The sequence below is a fragment of the Solanum stenotomum genome, chromosome 11 (assembly GCF_019186545.1).
Source record: "Solanum stenotomum isolate F172 chromosome 11, ASM1918654v1, whole genome shotgun sequence".
Taxonomy (NCBI): domain Eukaryota; kingdom Viridiplantae; phylum Streptophyta; class Magnoliopsida; order Solanales; family Solanaceae; genus Solanum; species Solanum stenotomum.
In genome coordinates, this window is record NC_064292.1 from 13,858,921 (window position 1) to 13,883,028 (window position 24,108).

Consider the following 24,108-nt stretch of genomic DNA (forward strand, 5'->3'; position numbering starts at 1 on the left):
CATTTCACCTAGCTTAATGTGCATTTCGGTGTTGTCATCAAGGCTCTAAGACATACTTTTCCCTGCCAATGAGTGTTTCCCAAAGAGGCCACACTAAACAATTGATATATATATATATATATATATATGTTAGAATATGAATAGGTTTATACAATCCTATTAGAATAGGAATAGGTTTATACAATTTTATTAGAATAGGAATAGTAAATTGTATCCTACTTGGTAAAGGATTGTATTCTAGTGTCTATAAATAGAGTCTCAATATAATAATGTAGATACAACAACAATTCAATAATATTATTTTCCTATATTTCTCACAATATATATATATATTTGTATTTTATCTCCATTTGCGCTTACAGTCCACACTTTATTTGCATTTAAAACCCCAAATACCTTAGAACTTTTTTGCGCTTTTGATAACGCGTCTTAGACAGATAATTAGGGTGGCGGTGGTGAAACTATTGAAGGTGACTTTAAAGTAAGTTTCTTATGGAACAAAAAAATTAGAAAATATTTTTCATGTCTTGTTGTGGCTAATAATGTTGTTCCACATTTGTTGAGGGATGGCTTATTCGTCTTTTCTCAAATGGTTTTGGGCATGAGCTAACTTTTGAGTTGAGTTAGACCCAAGATCCATCTTGTATCATGGTATCAAACCACACACATATCTAAGTTTCACATGTCACAACCCAAAAATTGTCAAAATGAATTTTCACATACACACCAGATTCTTTTCCATGGGTCAAGAACATAAAAAAATTCTTTTTGACAATCTAGTTGTGGAAAGACTTAAACTGAGTACATTTGCCTACTCTGGTACCATGATAAGAAATGGATCTTGGGCCTAACTCAATCTGAGAAGTTAGGTCATGAAGTGAGGATTACACAAAACCATATATGGAGACAAATAACCCATCCCACCACCAATGCCGGGCACTTAACAAATACAAAGTTACAAACTATTGTATTGCATTGAAGGAAAATACCTCTTGGGAGAAATTGTCAATACGGTATGGCATAAAGCCAGTATCATCTTCTGACACAAGAATCAGGTTTGTTCCCGACTGACCATGAGGGCTGCCAACGATTTTATCATCTCTAATTGAGACATCAGCAGTCTGAACTTCCACACATATCATGTTCACAGCACCAGAGAGAAAATTTCGCATTTTAACCTGAGTATCACCTAGATGTTCTGGCAAGAAGCAACCAGACCATTGCCATCCAGGTTCAGCAAATTGAATAGAGACTAGCAACTCCCTGGGAAACATTGACACATATAATAAATAACAAGAATAAGAAGAAAAAAAAAAGGAACAAAATTTACGTGAATCACAATTCTGCTTTTTGTTCGTCCAAAATTAAAATGTATTGCCTCCCAGACTTAACTAATCACTTGTTTCATAAGAATAGTGTCAGAAACGACATCTTACCAATGACTTCCCACAACATATGGTCCCTCACATTTAACAATATCTGTTCACACGATCATCACACCCTCATCAATTACCCTTTATAGATCCGAGCAAATTCATAAAGAGAATCAAGTGTTTCACAGGAACCTTGGCAATGATAATAGCAAATTGAAAAGTGGATGGCATGGATGAGGTGGCTACAAAATAGTTTGTTACTGTGTCATGCAGCAGACACCTTGGCAATGATTAAGCAACTTGTTTTCCTAAAGAAAATGTTTTCCAAAAATTCTTTTTCAACAGAACATGGGAAAATTGGAAAACAAATTCTGGAAAATGTTTTCTTCCATACCCAACACAGTCTTAGAAGTAACTTGAGATATCAATGAGCAATGAAAATATCAACACTCACAATATACCTCGATGTATCTGTCCACTGAATATGAGAATGCCTTCCAGATTCCAATGTGAAAACATCATCTGTTCCTTTTTGCTTGTAATACAGGTCCTTATTGCATGCATTACTGATTACGTATCTGAAGAATTATGGGTGCTTTATTATAGATATATTCCTTGCAGGAAGATTCTATATAAATACCTTGAAGATGGTAGTAAATAACAAAATATTGACATAGTAGAGTACCTCGGCTGGAAGGTAATGATTTTTGTCCTGCCAAAAAATGGTGCTACAACAGCACCAACAGAAATTACATAACCAGATTTCCTGGATGGTTGTGGGACTGTTACACTGCTAGAACCAGTAGGTGGCACAAGGGAAAAAGCACTAGACCAAGAATCATTAGGAATGTCATTCATCAGTGAATTTGGTAGATATCTACACAGTCTGACCATAATTTCACTAGAAGACGAACTTGGGTTGGGTGAATACATCCGGCAATTGACCTTCCAAGCATCACCTTCTGTTAACCCACAGGACTTTAAGCTGGATTGACTGCTTGTGTAAGACTTACTCCTGTGAAGCGATGCTTTTGAAGCATGTATATCATGCTTCTGTGAACCCTGGTGAAAATTTGTTGAATTATCAAAAAAAATCGATTCCGCCTGAGAGAATTTACTGTCATGTGACTTTGTAACGAGGTAATTGTTCAAGGGAGCTACTGGCAGACTATTGCTATTTGCAGGTGTATCCATATATTGATTAGAAGAAAAAATGCCCAGACCATCTTTCTCGTGGAGAATCAAGTCCTGCTCGTCCACATCATAGCAAGATGTAATAACACTAAAATGGCCTTTTGTCCAATTAATGGATTCAGAGACAACCAGTGGGAAACCAGTGCAATTGAAGAGCAAAAATGGAACCGAAATGCATATTTCACGAGCTCCACAAAATGCATCCATCACCTTCTCAATTGCAACACAAAGAGGACCTAATAAAGAGGAGATTAAAGAATAAAAAATAATAAGAGAGAACTAATAATGCTGGCACCGGTAGAAGAACAGGAAAGCAAAATTCAATCGGTACCATCTGATGATTGAGGGTCAAAAGTAATAGTCTCTGACAAAGAGAACCTTGTTCCACTGAACTTGGCTATTTCACCAAATGTTTCAGCACGTGGAAATTTCACAACTGAAGGTTTATATCCATGCATCTCGAAAGTTATTATGAGGTCATGTGATGAATCAACATGGAAGAAAGAAGTTTCAACCTGGAAACAGGGAAAATTGTGCTGGTGAACACAAAGTAAAATAAATCAATTCATGAAAAAGATAGTTACTATAACATAGTGCATACCTCTGACACAGCTGCCGTACGACAAACACCAGCATTTTCTATCGTCACAGATACCGTCTCTGGTAGATAGTTCTTCAATACTAATGGACTGCTTAAAGTCAACTGATGCACATTCCTCTTCTCGGGCTTAACCATGTAAGTTACATTATTATGAGGTTTATTGGTCTGTGTTAGAACATTGTTGGACAAAGAAAAGCCTTTTTCTGGTGACACAGCAGAAGGTAAGCACCAATCATGCACAGATATGCAGCAGCGGAAAGGGTCACTGCTCGGATGAGATGGATAGCAGACAAAGGAGCGCAAAAAGCTGATTTTATTTTCATTAGAAAGAATATTTGGAATACTGTGGGTTTCACTCCACAAGTAAGAATTACCAAGAGGACGCCATCTCACTCGGCCTGCTTCAGCCAAATGTAATGGAAGAGGAAATTGTTGACCAGGATAAATGGGGTCCAGAACCTGAAATGACAAAGAAGGGAAAAGACAAGTTACATGAAGGTGTAGGAACACAAATCCAGTCAAAACTAAATAGATACTAATATCCCTTTTTGCCGATAGAGATACGGAGATTTCTACTAATCATTTTACCAATATACCTTTGGAGAAACACCAAATGGAATGTCAAACCGTACTTCAAGAGGCACAGAAGTTGCATTTGATACTATTACCTGCAATAAAAAAGAAATATGTAAAGCAGTACAGTAAATCAAAGCTGCACAAAATATAACCTGCATTAGCACTTACAGTTGAGTACAATCGCACCATCTTCGTGTATCTCTGTATGGACACATCAATCACTACAGGAATGATAAAACCACTTTTTTCTTCTATTTTGTTGTTCTTTCCATCGTTTATACTACTGTTTGGAACATTCTTAGTTGTATCAACATCAGGCTTCCTCGATGATTTGGAAAAATCGACTTCAAAGTACCTAAGCCCAACAAGATCCATTGAAATAGGAACAGAAGGAAGTGACGTTCCCTCAAGTTGAACAATGATATAATGATGTGATGGCTCCACCGATTTTTTGACACCAAGTTGTTCCCAGGATTGGGCCGGACTATAGCGTAAAATTTGATCTTCAAGACTTTCACTAACATAAACTGGAATAGAAGATCCTGGTTGTAAATACTTTCTACTTTTCATGGAGGATACTTCTAAGCCATAACCACTCTGCCGCTGTTGATAGACATGAAACTCTAAAGGCAACGAAGTCAAATTTTGCAGTATGTAAGGAGGAGAACTCCCGGTATCCAGATTTTCACTTCTCTGAGAATTTAAGAATGATGGGATTTCAGAATGAGCAGCCATCTGCGCCAGATCCCCTGCATTTTTAATCATCTCGATTGTCCTAGAAACAACCTTCACCAAACGGCAAGAAAAAAGAAAGAGAAATGTATCAGTAAGTTCGGTGGAAAGTTTTACATTGTACAATATGTCCTAATTCATTCAATATTTTGTGAGCACATTGCAAGAAATCTGATAACACAATCAGATGAAAGGAATCTAAGGATGAGTATTTCTTTAACGCAAAAAACTTTATAATAGTTGTGTATTTAAAATAATGAAATCATATATGTCTGTGTGTGTACACATACATACACATACATATATCAGAGAAATCCCCACGCCAGAGGCGCATGGTTTGAAACTCGGTGGGTAATGAGCTGCCCCTCTACCTAAATTAGGGATCATTGTTCTCCTTAAAAAGGAAAGTGTAACACCTCGGAATCAAGAAAATAGAAAATCCAGCTTTCCAGAATTTGGTGTCAGAACCAACGGAAACCAACCACAGACCGTAGGTAGAACCACGGACTGTAGGTGGGGCCCCGTGGTTCAGTCCCAGACTTGGGGGAATTTCAAAATCTAAAGATGACACATACGGTCGTGAACCACGGTCCGTTGATTGACTCACGGACCATTGGATGGTTCTGTCGTTGAGGTCCAAAGTTTCATGGTCTCTGATCCCACCCACGGTCGACCAGTACGGTCCATGGTTGGACCTACGGACCGTAAGTGAGGGTCAACAGCCAATTAGAGGAAAATTATTGTTGGGTCAACTTCAAACGGTCATATCTTTTAGCACATAATGAATTAGGTGGCCCACGACCTATCAAATGAAAGATAATTGAATCCTTTTTCCAAGTAAGAAGTTATGCTCGTTTTAGTGAAACCTGTCGGGCAGAGCTTGATCGACGACTCCTACCGACGGTTGGTAGGTCAATCGACGGCCCGTCAGTCCTGTAGTAGGTGGCTCGTCAGATTTAAGTCAGGGTCGTTTTGGTCCTTTCCCCTATGCGTTGGGCATTTAAACTACGTCGTTTGATTCCTAAGCTACGTCGTTTACTCAGTTTAAGCCTAATAATTTAGTCAAACATACCTAGAACCTTTATTCACCAAAAATCACCCAAACTTAAAGCAAAAAGGAGAATAAAGAAGCGACAGTTTCCCAAGAACAATCAGAAGGTTTGCTTCAAGTTTCAACCCCGAAATCGAAGGATTTCTCCATAGATTTCGTCACCAGGTATGTGGGATTTCACTAGTAGATTCCTTGCGTCCACCAGGTCCCTAGAATTCAGTCAGATTCTTGATTCCCCATATTTTGTTTAGACCTAAGGTTTCTAAAACCTTGGATAATTGTTGTGATTTAGTTGTTGTAGTATCCTAAATCGAAATAGCTTGTTTTCTTGAAAAGTTTGCTTAGTTCCTTGCACGAAACCCAAAACCCTAGTTGTATAAAAAAATTTAGTTCATGAATTATACTTGCTCCAATTTTTGAATGTTACATTGTCAGTACTTAAATGTTGCATTCTCAGATTTGCATGTCAGAATATTGAGCTATCCAATATTTCAGTTATGTTGTGTCAGATACATTTTCAGTTGGGAGTAGGCTTAGCACCGAGTTGGACTAGGGTTCAGCGTGCCCTCATAGTCCCAGAACTACGTGCCCCCGTAGAAGTATAAGTCCCCTCAGTGGGCATCAGATTTAATGATCACGTCAGTCATGCCTTTATACCCCTGGCAAGGTATATTGGGTCCTCTTGATGGGGCGTATACATCGGACGTATTGCCCATCTTTTAGTTATCTCATGTTTTAGCTTCCGCATAGTATCTCTTTATTCAGTTATGTTTAGTATGCTTATGATATGCCAGCTTCAGGGTTAGCTTGTCGTGATCCTAGGTCCCGTGTTTACGTCAAGGGGGTAGCCTCGGGGCGTGACAGAAAGCCTTCAGGGTTAGTTTGGGGTCACTCGTGATCCTAGGTCCCGTGTTTACGTCAAGGGGGTAGCCTCGGGGCATGACAGAAAGCCTTCCCACTCATTTCAACCAAGGAACTCATCTATTTGAGCTTTTGTAAAACACATTAGTCCCAATATTTAATAAAGGAGGGCCAAGTTGTGCCAGGTTAACATCCAACATAAAAAGTAACCAACCTATGATGAATATCTGACTATGGATAGAGATGATAAATGTAGTTGACCCGAACAATTCTGGATTGGGGCCTAGTGAACTGATATTGAGTGATATAATCACTTCCCAAAGGATGACCTGGCTAATTTATGCTTAGTCATATCATTTTCGAAGATGCAGCAAATTAATCTAGCGTATTATGAGCCACGGTTGAGCTTATATGAGTGGATAATACTGATCATTTGTTATTAGATATCAAGTTATCAACTGATACATACTTTTGTGTTTGATAATGCAATATTAAATATCTGGAAATAGACAATTAAACCTTAAGGGAAAATTACAAAATAATAAATAAATAATTTGGGAAGGGGAGAATAAGGGAAGGTCTAAGGAGCTTCTGTCAAGAAAAATTGGACCTTAGACTTAAACGCAAGAGCATATAAAGAGATTTCAGGGCGTCGTCCTTCACCAATGAAGGACTCTCAGCACCCTTTTGAACACCCAGGATTGACATTTGGAGCCTGACCAACATAACATGGGGGTTCAACATTAGGTAAACCAAAAATAGGGATGAGGCATGCTAGGATACAATGTCAGGATATAGACCTTGGACCTAACTCGCCCCTAAACCCTAGTTAATGAGATGAGATCACCCAAAACCATATAAAGGGAGTACAGCCCATACCCTCACAAGTGTGTCATTTATCAATGCCAAAGTAAAACAGCTTATCTCTTATCATTGATTCCACAATGACAGTCAGCACATTGATAGCCTGATAAAGAATAATGAATGAGGACAGATACAAACAGCTTTACCAAATTCCATGGTGAACATATTAGAACTTCTCAATTGGTATTTTTTATCAACGAATGCAACATAGGGTTTGCCTGTAGAACAAGAAAACCAAAGTACCTCAATAAGGGACTCAGTAAGATTCAAGTTAAGTTGAGTTGTCGACTTGATATGAAGATTGCTAGTAACATCACTACTCAGAAGGGAACTGTCATCATGCCTTTTTATGCTTAGCTGGATTTCCCAGGGCTCTAGGAAAGGCTCCCACGAGACCTATTGTCCAAATAGAGAACAGAAATTAGTGAATCAGAATCAAAAGAAGATATATCATGATTTTGTCATCTCTACCATGTCAATGTTATTATAGTTCACTTCAACTTCACACTTCACCAAACCCTCCATTTCATTTCCAGCTACATTTGAGTGAAGAAGCAAGTTTGTAATAAGTAACTCCAGCAAAGGTCCGCTTGAACTCCACTAGAGAAAAATATATACATATTAGCAAAACGTATGTAGCAGAAGAAAACAGGCAATTATGTGATACAATTAGCAGTAGAGATGATCAAAGAACAATACCTCATTGCACTCAAAAGATAAACAAAGGAAATACTGGAAAGAAACAAGAAGCATGAAAAGAAACTCTTCCCAGTTCAGTGCAAAGGAGTTTGACAGTGAGGATAAAAGAATGGCACTATTTTCAAGAAAATATGAGCATAATTGTAAAGAAAATGGATATCAGGCTAAACTCAACTAAAATTCTAGCTAATAAGGTGAAGATGTCCAGAAGCATAAAGGGATACGATAACCCTTCCCTCAACCAATGTGGATATTTTAATACTTCGTCAGCAGGCAGGAGCAGGACATTTAAAAGCAGGGACAATATAAGATTGGCGGTGAAGCATTGGGTTAACCAAAATAGGAATGTTGGGGTTCAATTAACATGTAAAGAAAATGAAAATTTGGGCCGAACTCAATTTCAGAAGTTTGACGCGATTACTGCCCAAGATTCTTATAAGAAGACAACATCTCATTCACTTAACTAATGTGGGACATTTTAACAATAATGATATTGATCTAGAAGAGATTATAACACTGCGGAAAACTAGAGAGCACATTCTATTTAGTAACAGATTTCCGATATCTTTGTCACCTTCCTGGAAATAGACTTCTCTGGAACAAGATATATTTCAAAGTGCTCCTCCTAACTATTCACTGACATGACAGAGCAAAGGTGAAACTGCATTCGAGAAGCATGCATGTTCATAACTTCACTCAATGTCAACGACGAAATTCATATAGAGTATATGAGATCCTGCAAGAGAAGTACCGTGCAGCAGCTAAGAAAATATGAATTCCAGCAAAACAGATATCAGTTACCACTGAGAAATAACCCCTGTCCTGAACAGTCAATCTATTGTTCCCAAATAAAGGGGAAACAAAAGGACGCATTAAAGGAAATATGATGGTGGTCTACTACTTTCTAGTGTTGTCTGTTAAAAGCATAAATCATTAAAACTTCTAAGGATAATAATGAAATTTAAGAGAATTGAGGCAGATCAAGTTATCACAATCAATCTTGGAGTCCAATCTAGCAAAGGCAAACTGCAGAAATGATGTAAATAGGGACAGTGTTATGGAGTGGAAATCACCTTTCCATCAGCCAAAAGAAGAGAGAACTTTCTAAGTTGGATATCAAAGTTCACTTGGCTGAAACTAAATTGAGAAGGCCCAGCTGCTGGACCTTCAAAATCCACAAACTGCCAGAAATAAAGAATGTGATCTGACAGCCATACATCCAGGCAATGACACTGAAGATCCACCTTCCCATGGATATGCTCAATGCAACTAGTGCAAACTGCAGCATCAAGGTTCACTTGAAATAGTTCAAACAGGGGCCACGAGCGTGTGTTATCATCCTTCACAAGCTCCACTGTACCCCAGGTTTTATCTAGATCAAGTTTCAGTCTCATAACGGTCCCCAAGTAAAACAGTTTACTATTCCTAGCTTGAAAGCCAACAGTGAAAAATCCATGTCGATGTCCATAAATCGTGTTTCGTAAATCATTCATGTGGTTGTCACCCTGCTTCACCTCCGATATATTAAAAGCATCTTTTCTAACCCAAGCAGGAATATGAATTCGGAGACAGATAGTTTCCAACTCAACAGAATGAACTCCAGTATCATGCCTCACATTTTCTTCAGTAGATAAAATATTAGGACATGGATGGGAATTTTGTGGACCATCATTTTCACCATCCCTGAGTTGGTCAACAGTGACATATGCCATATTGTTTGATAATGAGTTTGTCATTAAGGTATTGGATTGTTTGGTTGAAGAAGACTCGAGTACATTGATGAATGCAACCCAATCAGACATATGTATCCAAACATCTAGCGAAGGCAGAGAAACAGAAATCATACTTTCACCCTGATCAGACAATGAAAAGGTAATCACAATAACTGGAGAGCCAGATTTAGAACAGCATTCAGCAAGCAAAACAGAGTTAAGAGACGAGAATATCTGTAGATAAGAGAAGGAGCTCTTCAGCCTTAAGAGCTCATCATTTTTTATAGAGGCAGAACAAAGAAACTGCATGTTAGCTTCCCCAATAAGGTCAGAAGCAACTGATTCTCCTTTATGTTGTCGCAATTTTATGGACATTGACCTCACAGACACTCGGATTGTCATGAAATTTTCAAGAGAGCCTTGACGTGGAGAAGCGGTTTTTCCTTCTTTTCCCTCCCTGTGTAGAAAAAACTGTAAGGTATCAGATTTGAATGCTTCAGCTTGTTTAGCAACCAAGGAAAACTGATCTATGACATCCATCATTGCTTCACATCCATTCACGAGTGATGCACCTGTGGACAAAGACACAGCAAATACTGAGGTGCCAAAAGTTTTGCTTCAATACTCGAGAAAACATATGACAGCAATCTGTTTCTTACCTTCAGCATTGAGTTGACAATCCTTGACAATTGTCATAATGCAACTTGGATAACAGGATACAACATCACAACATTCACATTGGGATGGTAATCTCACCCATACATCGGCACTAAATGGCGCAATCAAGTTGATATTTGTCCAAGTGGGGCCATAAAAAGAACCTGACAAATTATCTGCTTCTTCCAATAGCATCAAAGATAGTGATAAGTCATATCCAAAAAAGTTTAAACAATCATTTCTGTGAGCAATTTCATCTTCTGTAACCAAGCACTCCATAGGAATATCCTTCAGCACAAACTTTGCTTCACCATTTTCCGTGAAACTAGAGTATAGCCGTTGTATATCAAGCTTCAGAAATTGAGATACGCTGCTCCCTGTCGGTATAAATAAGTTGGAGTCCAGTATCTCAAACATAAATGAAGTGCATACATTATCTTTTGAAGTATTAGAGTCGGATCTTTCAGTAATAGGCAATCCATCTGTACTAGAGCTCAAATCAGGTAAGGTAAAATAACCAATGATAACTGCAAGGAACTCAGGCGGTAAAACACAAGACACATGCTTGATACTTAAACTCATTTTCAACGGTGACTTTACACTTTCTTTCCAGACACGCAACTTTAAAGTTGGAGGGAAAGTGGATTCCAAGGGACCCCAAAGGAAATCCTGCATCATTTGAGTCCATTGTAGAGAAGAAAGAACCAACCCCTCTGCACAGCAAAGTACATCCAGATAGTCGGCGCAAATACACAATGCAGACTTGACATTTGGAAACAGAAGAGTTCCAATTATGTAAGAGGATTCATGAAAATGAACTCGACTGTTGCTGAGCTCCAAGTCAATGAAATACGCCCTTTTAGCACCATAAACTTGAAAAGAAGAATTAACTGAAATTGGAAGTTGACTGTTAGATCTATCTTCTATGTCATCCTTAGGATTGCTGTCCTTCCAGTCTCTTAAATTAAGAACCTTCCTCCACTCGGGAGTATTATCATTTGAGAAACCTCCAAGACTACGAAAAGAATCAGTATCTTTTAGGGTAATGAAAGGGAACTGATCCAATGAAACAGTTGCCCATTCAGAGAAGGAGGTTTCAAAGAAGTTGGAAGAACCAGAATTTTGAAGCGAAGAAGCAGAAGTAGGAACACAATTCTCACCATTCACTACAGGGTTGTCCACAACTCGAAGAGAAGGTCTGATATTAGATAATTTATCAACAAATCCTACCAAAACTCCAATTATAAAACGGTGGCAGTGAATATCAAGACCACTTAAACTTAATTTACATTCATGGCCAATGAATCCTGAATTCCCACAGGTTTTGTAATGGAACAGAAGGCACAGATCGTTGGTACTACTTCTCTCATCAGAATTCCCACTTTGAGGACCAATGCTAACATCATTACAATCCTGATACATAGATCCAGACAAGCTCTGTGATGAGCAAAAGATGAGGCTTTTTCCTTCAGTTTTACCACCATAATTATGGATGTTTATTTCCTTCACTGAAGCTCTTCCCTCCAAGGACTCATTCCCATCAAACCTGCAACTTCATTCAAACTTCATAAATGAATCCTATAATGCTTAACAGATAATATTTGAAAAGAATCACTCTCCTGACTCACAAGGAAATACATCTGACTCAAGAATAGATATCAGAATCTGATGTTTTCTACCATTTTCTTTACCGTGAATACTTGAATTTTAAAGGTTATATGGAAAAACGACTATATAAAGCACAACTTTAAATGCACCTCTAGACTAATCTCATTTTCCTCTTTTTCCTTTCTCACCAGATAAGCCGTCATGTTCACTTGCTGCTTACTATCAATAAAATATAACTTAAGCAAGTTCAGCACCCAAGTATGTAGTGTAGCTGTCAAAAAAGGTTCCAAGAAAATCAGGGGCACATGATGAGATAAAAATATAAGGTCAGTTCTTCATCTGATAAAGTCTTGGTGGGAAGAATCACACAATACCTCTACAAGTGGGAGGACACATATACCAGGTAGAACAGTCTAGGTCAGCACAAGCTAGCCTGGACACCGCTGGTTAAAGGAAGCTCTTCAAGAATCAAGCTGATTCCGAGAAAAATATCCATAGAATTTCAAGGATTGTTCTGATCAATGCTAAAGTTTTGATTACAAATTGTGGATGTCATGACTGACTTGTTGAAATTGGCATTGCAGCAAGAATGACTTAAGGTGAATAAACAAAAACTGTGCAATTGAAAACAGTGCAGAAAACGACCCCACTATGACTGTGACCTTATGCAACTCAAGTTATTTTGGAAAGGGTAAAAGGTCAAATATACCCCCAAACTTTCAAAAATGGCAAGTATATATCATCCATCATACTTTAAGGTTGTATGTATCCCTACCGTCATACTTTTGGACCATACATACCCTTTAATCAAACAGACATACATGTGGCACTATCTCAATGACTTACCCAATTTTTTAATTATTTTTTTAAAAGAATAAAAAAAACCCACACAATTATGTCCTGACCCACTTAAGACCAAAATTAAGGAAACCATAACCAAAGTGCGAGTAACAAAAGCTTCGAGAAATCTCCGATCTCCGATTCAATCTTCTCAGCGTGCATCTCTACCCCTTCCATACTCCATTCAAAAACTCTGGATTCCCCACCTTCACTGCACCCACCAGCTTTTTTTGTAATTCCAAAATTACAATTCCAGATGAACGCTGAATTGTCTCTGAGTTTCTCTCCAATTGGCTCCTATTTCTCTCTGAATCTCATCTGTGTTCCTGTTGATGAACTCCTATTTCTTGGGTAATTACTTAGTCCTAAAGAACCTAAACAGAGTGGAATATATACATAGTTTTCATATTAATTTAACGATTTAAGTTTTGTTGCTTTATATAATTACTGTAGTTATGAAGATAGTTGTAGATAATATATGCAATTTTAAGTTTCTGGGACAAACGAATTGATTTCTTATTTGTCTTATTAATATTTTGGGTTATACTTTAATATTATGAAGTTGTCAAGTTGTTGATTTTGTGAGTTTTCTGATCAAATACTTTGTTGGTAAGATTGCAAAAGTTTATGGCAATGCAAAATGGGTGTTTTTTTTAAAAAAATTTGGTCGGGATATAATTGGGTGGGTTTGTAAATTTTGGATTTTAAAAAAAACAAAGAATCGCGTAAGTTATTGAGATAGTGTCATGCGTCTGTCCATTTGATTAACGGGTATATATGTTCCAAAAGTATGACAGTAGGGATACATACCATTTTTAAAAGTTCAAGGGTATATTTGACCTTTTTCCCTTTTGAAAATAAACAGCTAAGCTAGAGATGGCATGTCAAGAGACCATTCATGAGTCACCAAACAGAAATGATTTTTAAAATCACGTTGGTATGATGATTAGGCTATATAGCAGTTCTTGTAGCATTATTACGGTGCAAAGCAGAAGGATTAAGAGAGAGACTGGATATTTATGATTTGCCAAGGAGTATAAAGCTGCAACACAGTTTCACTTCGGCATCTGTCTATCATCTTATCTTTTGCGTATTGTCTCTATTATTAATGGTGTATCTTTATCTGGCTGATAGAAAAGTAAAACAAGATGCTAACAACATACCGAATATTTAATATCTGAAGCAATAGCATGAGACTGCACGCATTTTCTACATCACTTTCAAAGTCGATCAAGAAACCAATAGATTTCACATTTGCAGAAATGGAGAACCAAAAAACAGCAGATGTCACACTACCATCAACTGTAGTTGGGCGCTCTGATGATAAACCCAGTATATCAAAATCCGCAATAAGGTCCATAATTGCTCCATAAAGAGATGGTGAAAAGTGAGCAAGAACAGATGAAACCTCTATGTCAACCTGAAATAAAGAAAGAAAGCAACCTAAATTATAAACACCTGATCAGATATCTCATACTCTGATAATTAGAAACTATAGCAAGCAGAGTAGCATTGTGACATTCAAACAGAAATTGCTCCATATGACAACTCAAGTCAGCAGAGGTTTAGTTTGTTAGTGTGAAAGTCCCAACTTGAATATCTTTTTCATGCTTCACACCAACTATTATACCTTTATGAATGTACCACGTGCATAATTTAATCCAGTGAACGAAACCAAAACACTTGCCATGTTTCAACAGATCTGAAGCACTAATTACATCAACATACACCCAACAATCATCAAAAAACCATGTATCTCACAAAATTTAGTTTCTAACTTTATCCTTATTAGGAATCAGGGTTGGTGTTGATGCAATGATAGATTAACTCTTTTAACCTGTATGTCACAAGCTTTTAAGGCATGGATAGTCTCTTTGTAGCAATTTAAAGGAAAATAGTGTTCATTATAGGCCACTCTCTCCCTATGACTCAGCAGCCAGAGAACACTTCATGCACGGGGTAAGCCTTTTCTTTTTGTTATCTTTCGGTCATCGCATATAAGCTTCAGTTTCATAGATCCTATTGTAAACAACCCACCAATATATGTACATGCATATTACACATAAAGTTGCATAAAATATTCAAGGCCTTGGATTTATCTAAGAGATAATTTTCCTACAATTTTCAATAACCTATCAAAATATCATGCAACCTTCCTCTTCTTTTAAAGTAAAATCGCATCGATCAGATGGGGAATCGGCACACACAAAGTCTATATAAAAGGTCAAGTGTTAGTTTGGCTGCGACCTAAGTACTCAAAGTACCATACTCCTTGAGCATTTATGCCAGAAGGTAAAATGCAAATAGTACATCAACACAAGTATTAAGCATGGAAAACTCCTTGCTCAAGGGAGGCAAAAACCGCAACCCACCTCCGTAGGATTTACTCAAACTCTTTCACTAAACTCGAGCCAAATTTAAGGCTTAAAACTGCTCTTGTAAAACCTAAGGAATCGTTCCCAACCTCTACCCTCTCTACTCTTCTTCTTCAATGACTCTATCCTGTCAACAAAGTCACTTATGGACACAAAAAACACCTAATACAATCAACTAAGAATGTAATCAAGATATTGTCTTGGAACCAACACAAAGAAACTACTATTACAGCTCAGGAACTATGTGGAAAAATCTTGATAGCAACAGGTTCTTTCGTTGTAGCAACAACTTCTTCTGCGAAACTCTATGTAGAACTTTTTAACTTTGACGTCTCACTCCAAAGTTGTTTATATAGTCGCCTTGTAGTTTTTTAATCCAAAACATAAATAAGGTCGAGACTCTCACAAAATCCAGTACTAGTTTGACTTGGTTTGAAACATTTCATGTGTCAGTTTCTTTCTCCTATTTTCAAGCTAATTCCATGTGCATAATGTATGATAGCTTTCCATGTATAGAATTTCAGTTCCTTGTCGAATTGAATTCTATCGTACTACAATTCTCCAATGATTCCTACTTCCTAGTGCAGATGTGAAACAACTTCATTCTTGATAGTCTCTCATGCTACCCCATAGGAACATATTCTCTAATGACTTCCTCTGAGGTTTTGTTAATTTCTTCACTTCTTTTTAGAGATCTATCTCACTGAGGACATGGTTCTTGAAACTTCATTCTTCAGTCTTCTTTCTTCATATAAACTGTCTCTTGTACATAGTTTGAGAATCATCAAAGCACCACATGATCTTGAACGTAGATTCAAAGATGATAGTACTTCAACATCAAGCATCTTACAGAAGACATGATTCTCTAGAAAAAGCATCCATTTATGAACACTAACAGGAACATAGAGAGTGTTTTACCAAATTCAGAAAAGAAAATAATCCACTAATCTGTAATCAAGAATTTCCACCCATTTACATGCTTGCCTATTTCTAATTTTCATATTGTCCTTATGAATGCTAGAAGAGCTACTTCCCATGCCCTCCTTTTCGTGCTTCTAAATTTCCATCCCAGAAGCACCTCCCCTATAGTCTCTAGCTAATACATTCCACTCTGAACAAGCCTCGCACAAGCCATATTTTGTAAGCAGTAATACAACCACAAACTAATGAATCGTATCAATTTTTTGTTGTTATAATAGATCCTCATGTTGTTTATGGCTATGTGACATTGTAGAAGGGTTGGTACTGATGAGTCTTCAATTTCTTCCAAAGAGTTCTATTTAGATGGCTCTATGTTTTATTGATTAGAGATTTTGTAGCTTAATTATACGAGTAAATTAATTATAGAATATTGTAATTGATTGTCTTTCCATATTTAGTCTTAGGACTCAATGTTTAAGCACTCATTCTCATGGGATGTAAAGATCATCAAGAAATACAAAAAGATCTTCTTTTCTTGTAATCTTCATTGGAACAGAGCCATTGTTGCCTATTTGAGATGAGTTTTCTCCCTCTGCAACACTATTTGTAGCACGAGATTGAGTAACCTCCCTTGAGCATTTTTTTTCGTGACCTAAACAAGTTGTCCCTCAGTTATCTCTCGAGCAGTTTTTTACATAAAACACCAACAACACAGGTTTCCTCTACCACCGGCGACAAAAACCCAGTCAGCAGCTCCGTCTAAGACCTCGGCATGCGCTATTGAAAGCTCTAACTTCAGCTACTCATCATTCTCATGCGCCAGCGAGTGGACCACTTTCTGATATTGTCTAGGAGATATTCTTTCTTCCTTGGTTTCACCAGCTAAATCTGAGCCTACCCATCCCGGTTTCATCACTTTTCAAGTACTAGAAGTGATATAGTGTGCCAGCTTCCTTTTCCGGAGAGATCTACAGTTCTTCCTTACTGAAGTGCAGATCTGAAAGCTTGTTGTCTCTCCTTATCGTTGGAAGTCCAGATTGAGAAGTACTATTGTTCGAATTTGAAAATTGTTTTGGACCATCATTTCTTCAATGGAGGATGCAAAGACGGTAGATAATACTGCAGTCTCAAAACCAATGTTGTAAAATTAGATGATGCCGGTAGTGTTTGGTCAAGATCTTGCATAATTTTTATTAAATCTAAAAAATTAATTGGGTATATAACTGGTGAAAAGAAAGCACCTGCCATGGCTGACCCTAACTATGGGATTCCGATAATTCTCTTGTTATGACATGGCTTTTGAATATTATGCACCCTCGAATCTCTAAGCAATATTTATTCGGCTTCATTAGAAAATTGTGCAGGTACATAATAAAGAAGAGTCTAAACCTAGCTCACGTGTATCATTTTTGGTATTTGGGGCATTAACCGACAAGACCACATTCTCAGCAACTTCATCGATGAGCACATGTGCCTGAATTTCACACTAGATTGGGATTCTATAAACTCCATCACATTCCACTTCTACCTCCTTGGGTACGTTATCACCATCTCCTTTCACTTTGATTGTGGGCCATCTAAAATGATTTTTTCGAAGAAATGTCCTTTTCAGTCTCAATCTACCCTCCACAGAAATCTCCTATCTCCTTGACCACTTCATGCTAGCAGTAAGTGGGACGCCCATCAAACGGATCCAAACCCAACCGCAGCTCCATTCCCCACATAAATAAAATTATTTACTATTCAAACCAAAAAAAAACGACATGGGAGTCGGTGGACATATGTAGGTATGAGATAGTTTGAAAATAAAGATTTTAAGCAGAAAAATGATTAATGATGAAGGAAATATTTCTTCTTGAAACTGGTAACGTATTAATAATGAAGGAAATATCTAGCATAAGAAATCTTTTATGGGTCAAATTGTCACAATTTGGGAGGAAAATCCGAACTACCTATCTGGGGTATCTTGTATATAAAATCTAATAATCCACTTTGTAAACAAATGACACTACATCTCATCATCTTTAATACTCCCTCCGTCCCATTTTATGTGAGGTAGTTTGACTCGGCACGGAGTTTAAGAAAGAAAGGAAGACTTTTAAAACTTGTGGTCTAAAATGAATGATAGAAATTTGTGTGGCTGTAAATCATTTCGTTAAGGGTAAAATAGACATTTTATAGTTAAATTGTTACTTAATATAGAAATGTGTCATTCTTTTTTTGACTGACCAAAAAGGAAAGTAAGTCACATAAATTGGGACAGAGAGAGTATATATAATGAAGTACACCAAATGCAGAAGGATTGTTATCAATAAAATTAATCACGGGTCAAAACACAAAAATAAAAGAAAGCATCTGGTAATAAGCTAGAGTTCTTAAGATTTAAATAAAAGAAGGATAAACCGTCCTAAAGTAAGCAAAACAAGTAAAACAGACACCTCTTAAAACAAATTATCAGGTAAATGTATTTATATTCATAAACATGGCGGCAAACTGGACATATACAATATCCATTATTGAGAAACTATCAATGATACACCTTTAATAGCTAAATGGAAAACGATAAAAAATGTCTTTAAACTATGTGAAATAGAACAAAACTGTCCTCCGTTAATACTTTGGTCAAAGAATGCCTCTGTTGTCAATGCTTTGGTCCAAAAATGCTCATGCTGCCAATACTTTGATCCAAAAATGCCCCCATAGTTATTTTTTGGTCAAAAACACTCATTTCCTTATAAACATATTATTTCGTTTCTTTTGAAACACATTTTTTTCCTAATAAAAATATTGTAACTCATCATTAATTATCATATATATAAGATCATAGTAATCAGGGGGACTGGGTATTAAAAATTTGAGAATCCAAAACAAGAGCCTTTTGATGAAGTGGTTGTGGAGATATACTAGTGAGGAAGGAACCCTATGGAAGGAGGTGATAGTGGCAAAGTATGGGGAATTGAACCCATGGTGTACAGAGATAGTGTCAGAACCCTATGGATGGGGAGTATGGAGGTCAATCAGAGCTTTATGAAACTCTATGGAAGAAAATGTGTTTCTCAAAATTGGAAATGGCAACCAGATCAAGTTTTGGAGAGATGGATGGATTGATCAAATTCCTCTAAGTGAGTCATTCCCAGATCTTTTCTCAATATGCAACAATCCTGAAGCCAGAGTATGTGAATGCTGGACAACTCAAGGCTGGGACCTATCCTTCAAAAGGCTATTGAATGACTGGGAAGTATATATCGTGGCTTCTTTCCTGGGAAAATTGGGGGGAACCAATCTAGTAACAAATGCACCAGATAGAGTTATTTGGAAGCACAACAAGGATGGCAAATTCACAGTAAACAGTGCTTACAAGAAAGGCATACAAGTTGGGGTTAGAGGCTACCATCATCACTGGAAGAGTATTTGGAGAGGATTGATCCCCACCAAAGTGAAATGCTTCACTTGGTTAGTCATCAAAAGAGCCTGCTTAACTCAAGAAGTGCTTCAGAAGAAAGGAAAGCAACTAGTCCCTAGGTGTTTCCTATGCAATTTGACTGGGGAAACAAACAATCACCTATTTTTACATTGCAAATTCACTACACAGATCTGGGAGCTGTTTCTCAACATCACATGTTGTAGCTGGTCTATGCCAGAACACACCTCTGATCTTTTTAAATGTTGGATCAGAAGAGGGGATAGCAAGACTCAAAGGAAGTGGTGGAAGCTAATACCATCATGCATATGGTGGTCAGTGTGGAAGGAAAGAAATGGGAGATGTTTTGAAGATAGATCTAATTTCATTCACCAAGTAAAATGGAATTGTTTGGTATCTTTACTTTTTTGGTGTAAACAACTCTGCATAGAAGATGTAGATCAAATTATAGAATTAATAGGGAGCTTGTAATTTCGCTTAGGGCTGTAAATTTTGAAGGTGGCCAGCATGTCCTTAATGCTGAAGAATACAACTTTACCAATGTTCAAAAAAAAAAAAAAAAGATCATAGTAATCCATCATTAATTTTCATTTAAATAACGACTAAAATAAATTCTAATAAATAGGAAACATGTTTATTTCTTTTAAAAAAAAAACTAATTGAAGAAGGATAAAAATTTGTTAATATAATATACAATTTTAAAGTTGAGATACAACAATCATAATGCCACAAAACACAAAATTGTTACATTGCTTCAAATCACAAAATATCTTTAAATATTGTTGATGGAGTTATTGTTGACCCTTTTTTTTTTGTTATATTTAAAATCAAGGAATATACTAGCAAATGTTTATCCTACTTCAATTCGGAAAAGAATATGAAAAAGAAAATCTATTTTATTAGGAAATTTTTTTATTCATTATATAAATGAAAATTAAGATGAAGTTATAAGGATCTTTTATGTGTGTGTATATATATATATATGACCTATATTATTAGTTTAAAATGTATATGGTGTAATTCTATTTTTTTAATTGATAAAAGGAGATTAAGAAGAAAAAAGATTATTAGTAAATAGGATTTTAAAAGAAAAAAGTTCTTTAAAAGTAATACATTATTTTAAAAAATTATCTGTTTGACAAGAAAGACACAATATGTTTATTAGTAATTTTTTACCAAAAAGTAACAATATGGGCATTTTTGGACCAAACTATTAACGGAGGGCATTTTTGTTCAATTTCACATAGTTTAAGGACATTTTTTACTATTTTCCGATAGTAAAATAAAAGTCTAGAAATGTTGAGAAACCTTGATAATATGCGTTCTTTAAATTAAAAGCAAATATACTCAATTAAGTTGGAGTCTACATGCCTTCAAATTTTAAACTGAACAGTGTGGATCATTAGCTCTTCTTCTGTCCCACATTGAACTGCGCCCATCCAATGCAGGAGAAGGAAAAGAAGCATCTTTAGTATCTTGAAAGCAAGAAAAACAATGAACCTAAAGGTGAAACAATTAATATGTACATTTAGCAGTCAAACTTTTTCCTTTTTACCAGTCAAGAACATAGAGGCAAGAAATAGTTTGTCGACTAAATTAGATCCTTGCACCACCAGCAATATCCATCAATTTCAATTACATGACAACAAATAAAGGCTTAAGAATTAAGAGCCTATGATTTCTGGAGAAAAGTAAAAGACTATTGGAAACCAAAAATTAAATTGCTGTCACAACATATAGAAAAATAGTCATCAAAATGATTCACTTACCTCACAATTTTTCAACTCTGATTCATCAGCAATAATGCACAATGTCAAGTTGATATTGGTACAAAGTTTCTCCAGAAGGGGGATAGTTCTAGAGGGATTTGAAGTTAAAAGTTTTACCTGCAGAACAGAATCACTTAACTTACACCATACGAGGAAGTTGAATATCAAAGTGCAAATGACTAACCTCAAGATCACTAATGTTAATCTCAAAGTGATCATACAGATCTTGAAGCTGACAACCCAAGACAACATTACTAGTGCAAAGAGGCGATGCTAATAAAGTATCTCCGTCACCTTTAGACCCAAAGGTTAATTCCCCTGCTTCAAGTACCTGCCCAAACTAGAAATTTTAGGCCACTGAAAATGCACTAATTACATCGAAATAATGAAGCCTTCCAGTTCTCAATCATAAATTGGTCAATCACACCATGCAAATAATGGATCACAATAAAATTACTGGAGGGCAACCCAATATCTTATTGGGCTAGTTTCAAATGTATACAATAAAGTAATTAGTCAACAATAAATATAGCCATGTTTTTATTTTCATAAAAAATAGTCAAAAAAGATATAAAGTATACACTGACTATACATTATGATACAATTAAAAAGTTAAATATAGCTTAACTATACATGAGCTATACACTAACAATTCATTACGATACACTCAAAAAATTGAATTTAGTTTAACTATACATGAAGTATACACCAAATATTCAATTCGGACCAAATCAAAATCTCCTTTAAATGGTCCCAAATTTGTAGATGTGAAATCCTCTAAACTACAACTTCATTTAGGGAACAGAACACAAATATACATGTGATTGGGAATTGCAAATCGAATCTACCAAACTTGAATAGAAAATATGAGCTGTTTTGGACCTAGAAAGAATAACAAGGTAGGAAGAAAGCCCTAGAGCAATAGAAGAGCTGAAGGACATTGAGTAGACAAATAATGGAGGAATGGGGATAATGCACCAACAATGGCATGGAAGAATTACCATTTTCGGCATGTCAGAATCTGCACCTCCACCAGGAACAAGGATGGCAATACCCAATATATGGACATTCCATGTAACAGTCTTGCGATTTGATAAGACATGCCTGCGGAGAAACATAAAACATAGGAAGAGCAGCAAGTGGATATCAAATTGTCTTGTATCAGTATAATCATATCGCACATAAAAGTAAAATCCATGTCTTTGACTAGGAGACAAGAATATCTACTAAATAGATGAGCTTGCTTGATATACTTACTCAATTTTAGTCTGAAGTCGTGCAGTCGTATTTTGAATTCTGTTGATGGATGACAGAATCTGTAACACGGAACACTATCAAGTCACAACACCATCTAGCATGTAAAGCCTTGTCTTATTAAACAATGTAACGGCTAGTTTAGGTATTAGAAAGTTAAAAGAGTTTTAATAGAAGACAGTTCAATTTTAAAGTTGAATATTGTCCCACATTGTGTTTGACATCTATAATTTGGTTACACATTCATCAAATCATCAATGTCTCTCCTCTCTTTTATTTTCCTAACATGATATCAGAGCATCTACGATTTTGGTAGAGACGTAAAGCATCAATCAGTAATAAGGTTTTCTAAAATTTTCCTTTTTTATGATTTCACTTTTCTCTTTTCTGGTGACTGTTCTGGCATTGCTTCTTTTCTAAGTAACCATTCCGATGACACTCTCATTGTCACTGACAATCCCAGCAGTGTACGTCTCATTTCTTTTGACAATTTCTAAGTCACGATGCCTATTTCTAGTGATCATCTGAAGCCAATGTCTATTGCAAAAGATTGTTTTGGCAACCAACACTTCAGATTAGGTGAATGTTCCAATAGTATTTGGGCCCTGACCTGTAACTTCTGTGAAGGCATCGCCTTATTCTGGTCAATTTTTGCGTCTTTTGTTTGGGAGATTTAAGAAAAATAGTATAGTTAAAAAGATCTCCCAAAAAGAAGTTGCAAAAATGACCATAAAAAGGAGATGCTACCACAAAAATTGGTATAACATTTTAGCAACATTCTAGTGAACTTCCGATAAGTTGTTCCAAGTGCTCCATCAGTACTATTTTGCCAACTATTTGCTCTGATTCAAAGTAAGAAAATTTCTTTCTTAACTTACGTTTGAGGATATGCTCGTATGTAACTTATAAGTTAGTTATTGTTAAAGAATGAAACTTGGGAGCTAACTCAATCCCAAAAACTAGGGGAGCATTGCCCAAGACCGTATAATGAGACCAAAAGGCCCTTAACCCACCGATGTGGGACTCTAACAGTTATATAATAAGTCAGAATTTGAGTTAGAAATCATCAAACTTCTCCCAAGTGTTCTAGCTAAATTACATTTTTGTTTTAAAGCTGAGATCTGATTAGTTTACGCCTTAACTTATAGAAGATGTGCCCAGTGTTAGGAGTTATAGTAGAGAAAGTTAAGTCTAGAATCTATATATTTTCTGCTTCTACAAATATTATATACACACTGTCCTTGACTTCTATTAATAGTTGTATCCATTCACAAAATTATTTTATGCATCTTTTCTGCACTTTTATACTTGTTGCATTAGCTCCCAATTGCAAAGTAAATTGATGTTCTCTGTCACTGTTAGAGCACCCACTGTATGATGTTCATTATGATAAGAAACATTCATGCAAAATGATATAAAGGCAATCAGAAATCAATTACCAAATGAATGTAACACATTGACATTGAACACCACTAAGCAAAATGTCATGTTTTAAGTAGTAACTTGTATGTTATACAATGAAATGGAATTTTGGTGATCAGTGGATTAACCTGGAGGCCAAAGTGAAAATAAGACGACTATCCAGAGATCTTAGAAGTAT

General features: G+C 36.4%; 1 protein-coding gene across 5 annotated transcripts in view; it reads right to left on the reverse strand.

Moving 5' to 3' along the window:
* Positions 1-24,108, reverse strand: part of LOC125845029 (uncharacterized) — a 901,011-nt gene that overhangs the window by 837,021 nt on the left and 39,882 nt on the right. For 4 of the 5 annotated variants that reach the window (XR_007444214.1, XM_049524412.1, XM_049524414.1 and 1 more), the window contains 16 exons: positions 22,512-22,570; positions 22,256-22,358; positions 21,439-21,585; positions 21,255-21,371; positions 13,932-14,188; positions 10,323-11,872; positions 9,025-10,235; positions 7,724-7,852; positions 7,496-7,648; positions 3,913-4,530; positions 3,765-3,836; positions 3,169-3,627; positions 2,899-3,082; positions 2,059-2,803; positions 1,835-1,951; positions 990-1,263 (listed from right to left, as the gene is read on the reverse strand). Coding sequence is in view for 4 of the 5 variants with exons in the window: in XM_049524412.1 (XP_049380369.1) it covers positions 990-1,263; positions 1,835-1,951; positions 2,059-2,803; positions 2,899-3,082; positions 3,169-3,627; positions 3,765-3,836; positions 3,913-4,530; positions 7,496-7,648; positions 7,724-7,852; positions 9,025-10,235; positions 10,323-11,872; positions 13,932-14,188; positions 21,255-21,371; positions 21,439-21,585; positions 22,256-22,358; positions 22,512-22,570 (6,195 nt within the window). In the remaining variant the exon portion in view is untranslated. The remainder of the gene's footprint in view (positions 1-989; positions 1,264-1,834; positions 1,952-2,058; positions 2,804-2,898; positions 3,083-3,168; positions 3,628-3,764; positions 3,837-3,912; positions 4,531-7,495; positions 7,649-7,723; positions 7,853-9,024; positions 10,236-10,322; positions 11,873-13,931; positions 14,189-21,254; positions 21,372-21,438; positions 21,586-22,255; positions 22,359-22,511; positions 22,571-24,108) is intronic. The other variant, XM_049524413.1, reaches the window with a different exon arrangement.